This window comes from Oncorhynchus kisutch, linkage group LG16 (genome assembly GCF_002021735.2).
Source record: "Oncorhynchus kisutch isolate 150728-3 linkage group LG16, Okis_V2, whole genome shotgun sequence".
Lineage (NCBI taxonomy): Eukaryota > Metazoa > Chordata > Actinopteri > Salmoniformes > Salmonidae > Oncorhynchus > Oncorhynchus kisutch.
Window position 1 is genome coordinate 17,896,957 of NC_034189.2, and position 5,965 is coordinate 17,902,921.

General features: G+C 45.7%; 1 protein-coding gene across 1 annotated transcript in view; it reads left to right on the top strand.

Annotated features, from left to right (window-relative positions):
• LOC116354066 (cytosolic phospholipase A2 gamma-like) overlaps positions 1–4,260 on the top strand; it is a 19,001-nt gene extending 14,741 nt beyond the window's left edge. Inside the window, exons 14-16 of the mRNA XM_031793089.1 lie at positions 846–1,000; positions 2,334–2,508; positions 3,631–4,260. Coding sequence (XP_031648949.1) covers positions 846–1,000; positions 2,334–2,508; positions 3,631–3,815 — 515 coding nt within the window. The 3' untranslated portion in view covers positions 3,816–4,260. The remainder of the gene's footprint in view (positions 1–845; positions 1,001–2,333; positions 2,509–3,630) is intronic.
• The last annotated feature ends 1,705 nt before the right edge of the window (positions 4,261–5,965 follow it).

Consider the following 5,965-nt stretch of genomic DNA (forward strand, 5'->3'; position numbering starts at 1 on the left):
CCCTCTCTCTTCTTCCCCCCTCTCGCTCTAACCCCCTCTCTCTTCTCTACCCCTCTTCTCTCCTCATCCCATTTATATCTCTTCTACCTCTCTCTCTCGCTCTCGTCTGTTCCCTCTCTCTCTCAAAACCCCCTCTCCTCTCGTCCTTCTACCCTCTCTCTCCTTACCCTCTTCTCTCTCTACCATCTCTCTCTCTTCTCTCTCTCTCTTCCCCTATCTCTCTCTCTCTCTCTCTCTCTCTACCCCCCTCTCTCTCTCTCTCCCCCCCCCCCTCTCTCTCTCTCTCTCGACCCCCCACTCTCTCGACACCCCACCTCTCTATCTCTTGACGCCACCCCTCTCTCTACACCCTCGCTCGCTCTCTCTACCCCCTCTCTGTCTCTCGACCCCCCCACCTCTCTCTACCCCCTCTCTCTCTCTCACCCCTCACTCTCTCTATCCCTCTCTCGCTCTAACCCCTCACTCTCTCTCTCTACCTCCTATCTCTCTCTCTATCCCCTCTCTCTCTATCCCCTCTCTCTCTATCCCCTCTCTCTCTCCCTCCTATCTCTCTCTCTACCCCCCTCTCTGTTTCTCTACCCTCCCCCTCTATCCCCCTTCTCTCGAACCCCCCCTTTCTTGAACCCCCACTCTCTTGACACCCCACCTCTCTATCTCTCGACGCACCACTCTCTCCCCTCGCTCGCTCTACCACCTTGTTCTCTCTCTCCACCCCCCCTCTGTCTCTCTACCTCCCCTACCCCCCCCCCCCCCCCCCGCTCGCTCTCTACCCCCCTGTCTTACTCTACGCCCCCCTCACTCTCTACCCCTCCTTTCGATTTACCTCTCCATCTCCATCTCCCCAGATGCTAGCGTTCCGGAGAGCATGCGACTCAAAGACAAGATTCACCTGGTAGACGCTGGGTTAAAGATTAACTCTCCCTACCCCCCCGTCCTGCGCACATCGAGGAAGGTCGACCTCATCATCTCCTTGGACTTCAGCGCGGGAGACCCCTTTGAGGCAAACACACACACACACGGCTTATTCCTGTTTCACTCCCTTTCTATCCAGTATGATTAAAATGGAAGGTGTGTGTGTGTGTATTCCAGTAAAGTGCCTGGGTAGTGGTGACCCTCTCTCTCTAGGTAGTAGTGACCCTCTCTCTCTAGGTAGTAGTGACCCTCTCTCTCTAGGTAGTAGTGACCCTCTCTCTCTAGGTAGTAGTGACCCTCTCTCTCTAGGTAGTAGTGACCCTCTCTCTCTAGGTAGTAGTGACCCTCTCTCTCTAGGTAGTAGTGACCCTCTCTCTCTAGGTAGTATTGACCCTCTCTCTCTAGGTAGTAGTGACCCTCTCTCTCAAGGGAGTAGTGACCCTCTCTCTCTAGGTAGTAGTGACCCTCTCTCGCTAGGTAGTAGTGACCCTCTCTCTCTAGGTAGTAGTGACCCTCTCTCTCTAGGTAGTATTGACCCTCTCTCTCTAGGGAGTAGTGACCCTCTCTCTCTAGGTAGTAGTGACCCTCTCTCTCTAGGGAGTAGTGACCCTCTCTCTCAAGGGAGTAGTGACCCTCTCTCTCTAGGTAGTAGTGACCCTCTCTCGCTAGGTAGTATTGACCCTCTCTCTCTAGGTAGTATTGACCCTCTCTCTCTAGGGAGTAGTGACCCTCTCTCTCAAGGTAGTATTGACCCTCTCTCTCTAGGGAGTAGTGACCCTCTCTCTCAAGGGAGTAGTGACCCTCTCTCTCTAGGGAGTCGTGACCCTCTCTCTCAAGGTAGTAGTGACCCTCTCTCGCTAGGTAGTAGTGACCCTCTCTCTCTAGGTAGTAGTGACCCTCTCTCGCTAGGTAGTAGTGACCCTCTCTCTCAAGGTAGTAGTGACCCTCTCTCGCTAGGTAGTAGTGACCTTCTCTCTCTAGGTAGTAGTGACACTCTCTCTCAAGGTAGTTGTGACGCTCTCTCTCTCTTTCCCCTCTCTTACTCTCTCTCTAGGGAGTAGTGACTAGGAAGTAGGGCCTAGGGCAAGTTGTATCCTCTTTCGGAGGGCTGTGTTTGCGGGTTTTCGCTAAACCCTTGTACTTGTTTGATGAATGAAGGTGACTAATTAGTAAGGAACTCCCCTCACCTGGTTGTGGAGGTCATAATTGAAAGGAAAAACTAAGCCCCGCAGCCACTCAGCTCACCATGGAATGAGAGACACCCCTCACCTAGGGAGTAGGGACTAGGAAATATGGACTAGGGAGTAGGGGCTATGGAATAGTGACTAGGAAGTAGGGTCTACGGAGTAGTGTCTAGGGAGTAGGGGCTGGTTTGGAGAAGGACATTGACATAACCATACTACTGGTCCTGCTCCTCACAGACGGTGTTTAGTGCCAAACAGTACGCGGATGAGCTGAAGCTTCCCTTTCCCCCAGTGAAGGAGAGTGTGAGGGAGGAGAAAGACCATCCTCAGGACTGCTACGTTTTTGAGGGGCGACACCCTGAAGAGCCCACCGTCATGCACATGCCCCTGTTCAACCTGCAGAACTGCCAAGGTCTGTGGTAGTCATCATAGTAGTCAGTGTCTCTCTGACTTCGACCCTATTCTGACCTCTCTCTTAGTTTTTCTCTGTGTCATGTCTTTTTCTTGTTTATCTGCACCAACTGTCTGCTTTTTTATGATGGCATTAGTATTTAGTATTTTTTATCAGGAACCTCATCAGCAACAGCCAAAGCTGCAGCTACTCTTCCTGGGGTCCACACAAAACATTAAATATGACATACAAAACATTAAAAGACAATTGCAGCTGACAGAACGACATAAAATGACATACATAACATTAATAGACAGGTACAGAACTACATCAATTAAAATACACACTTTCATATTCGTATGCCTTACCAATCCATGCAACCATAATAAAGGCTACACTGCAGTCCTCCATTTTGTTACAGTTGTTTACTGATCCTGATCTCTCAGAACCAGTTGTTCTATAAACTCTCAACATTACCAACCGTGTCCTTGGTATTCCCGTTTGACATCAATAATATTCATAAATCATGTGATTAATTGATGCTACGGCAACGAAAAAAGACAATGGAAATGCAACAATTCTATTCAGCTCCTAAATGAACCAAACAACGAGCTACAGATGGTTTCCTCCCCACTAAGGCTTCAATGTAAAATCATTCACCTCAGCAACCGTGTTGGATCTTCCTCCAGCTAAAGGTTCAATTTACTAGAAGCATTTGCATTAACCATTTCCTCCTCCCTTTGTCATGGTCTTTACTTACATGCTGACCAGACCGCAGGCATGTTGATTTTGTCCCCCCACACCAGATGAGATCAGGACACGCAGGTTGAAATGTCAAAACAAACTCTGAACCAACTATATTAATTTGGGGACCTTTCGAAAAGCATTAAACATTTACGGCAATTTATATAGCTAACTTGCTGTTGCTAGTTCATTTGATGGCAAGGAGCTGATATAAAACAGGTAAATTGCTCAACCTGGTGTTAGGGCAGGAACATGATAGTGGGACAGTTTTTACATGACAAAATAACAAACGTATGTATATTTGACACTAGCGTCGCCTTAATCCCCCAGCTGTAAATAGAACCCTCTGTGTTCAATATGTTCAAAGTTGTGTTGTAAGGCTCTCTGTTCTCTTCCTAGACGAGGAGGGGATTAAGGAGGAGAGGGAGAAGTACACGACGTTCCAGCAGCACTACGGTGCGCCTGAGATCGACCACCTCCTGGAGAAGGCCAAGGACAACTTGAAAAACAACAGAGACAGGATCCTGGAGCAAATCTTGTTGGCTGTCAAACGCAGAAAGAATCGCAAATCTGTGGCTCAATAGTCTTTATCTGTGGTGTAAAGTATTACTTAAGTACTTTACGGGAGTATCTTTACTTTACTACTTAAGTATGACAACTTTTGCTTCACTACATTCCTAAAGAAAATTATCTATATTTTACCCAATACACTCTCCCTGACACCCAATAGTAGCCTAACTGTTTTTTGGTTACATTTTGAATGCTGAGCAGGACATAAAAAATGTCTAAATCACACACTTATCAAGAGAACATCCCCTACCTGTTCATCCCTACTGCCATTGATCTGGAGGAATGATCAGAAGCACCTGCTGCTCGTGGGTTGCTCGTCTGTGTTCCCAAGAAATGCTGTCTTGAATGAAAAAGATTTGTACCTACACACTGGAGAGAACTGAAAGGTCTGTGTACGCTATCTCTAATGCAGTAAACATGTGCCCCTTGCAAAACGTGATAAAAAATAAAATAGTGCCACCTGGATTGCTTAACATAAGGAATTTGAAATGATTTATTCTTTTACTTTTGATACTTAAATACATTTAAAACCAAATACTTTGACTTTTACTCAAGTAGTGTTTCACTGGGTGACTTACACTTGAGTCACCTTCTGAATAACCATCCATGTGGTTGGCCCACCATTTGTAAAGTTGGCTTTATTAGGCTTGATTCAATGTGACTAATCAATTTTTCTATTTAAAATCTGAACATCAGCTACTTAACTTTATCAGGAGTTATCCTGAGCCTATTTGCAATGTGTTTACACAGCAGGAAATGCATTATCAGGAGTTATCCTGAGCCTATTTGCAATGTGTTTACACAGCAGGAAATGCATTATCAGGAGTTATCCTGAGCCTATTTGCAATGTGTTTACACAGCAGGAAATGCACAAGGATTTGATTTTTCGCTATGATAAGCTTATGAAATTTAGAAATACAAATTTGAAATCACTGATCATGACAATGTGTTGAAACTCCTGGAGAACAGTTGTGATTGTATGTTCCATATTGTCCATTTGACTTTGACCTGTCCTGTTATTAGGTTATGTTGTTAACATGACAGCTCATTATAATTGATTTAGTGCCTTTTAGGTTATTAGCCTATTAGATCAGAGAACCTGCATGATGTAAAAGGATCCTACATCTTCATACATTTGATCTCCAGCCTGTAGGCTACAGAAAGGGCCACATACTATTTCCTCCATATTCTCTATCTGCTACATGATTTATGTTAGATACATTTTGTTTAATGAACGTTGGTGTGGCGCTGCAGAGATGCATCTCTCCAACAGCACCCTGGAGAGGCAGTAGGCTCCACAATGCATCATTTATCAATTTGTTTATTGGTTCTTTTAATCCACACATACTCTACAGTGACTATGCCTGAAACATAATACTCAAGTCACACCATTGTTGTAGATAATGACATATTCCATGTATTATTCAGGACTGCTGTTCACTTATTTATTGAGCCTAAAATATTATTTATTTTGACAACAGGACAGTCTCACAATAGAACTGACTGCGCTAAATGGCACCCTGTTTCCCTCAGGATTTCCCAAACTGTGTCTTGAGTATCAATCAGTTCCTGATTAGAGGGAACAATGAAAAAACGCAGTGACACTGGCTTCGAGGTCCAGAGTTGAGTTTGAGGGTGATAGAGTAATGACTTGTTGACCTTTTAGACTACGTATGCATAACTAAATGTGAATATGCATGTAGGTCTATAGGCCTATATGTATATGTATGGGCTTGCATATGTATAGGCCTATCCTGGTAGGGCTACATATAGGTGGATAGGCCTACTACATACACTGCACACTGCACATTGGAGTATAGCCTGCATCTCACGTCTCATTTCCTCGACCAGTGCAGCAGCATAATGTGGACACAGACCTCATTACGGACCTCCTGCAGGTACTAATGATCACACTCACTTCCCCTCGTTTCTATTTGGCTGTATGGGTCCGTGAGGTAGTTGGCGCCAATTGGTTTTTGCAGGAAACCGACTACTGCTGATACCCTACTAGAGGGGACACGGTAGTTAGTGGTACATCCTGGAGGAGAGACAGGGCACTAGGGTCAGTCACTAGAGGGGACACAGTGGTTAGTGGTATATCCTGGAGGAGAGACAGGGCACTAGGGTCAGTCACTAGAGGGGACACAGTGGTTAGTGGAACCCC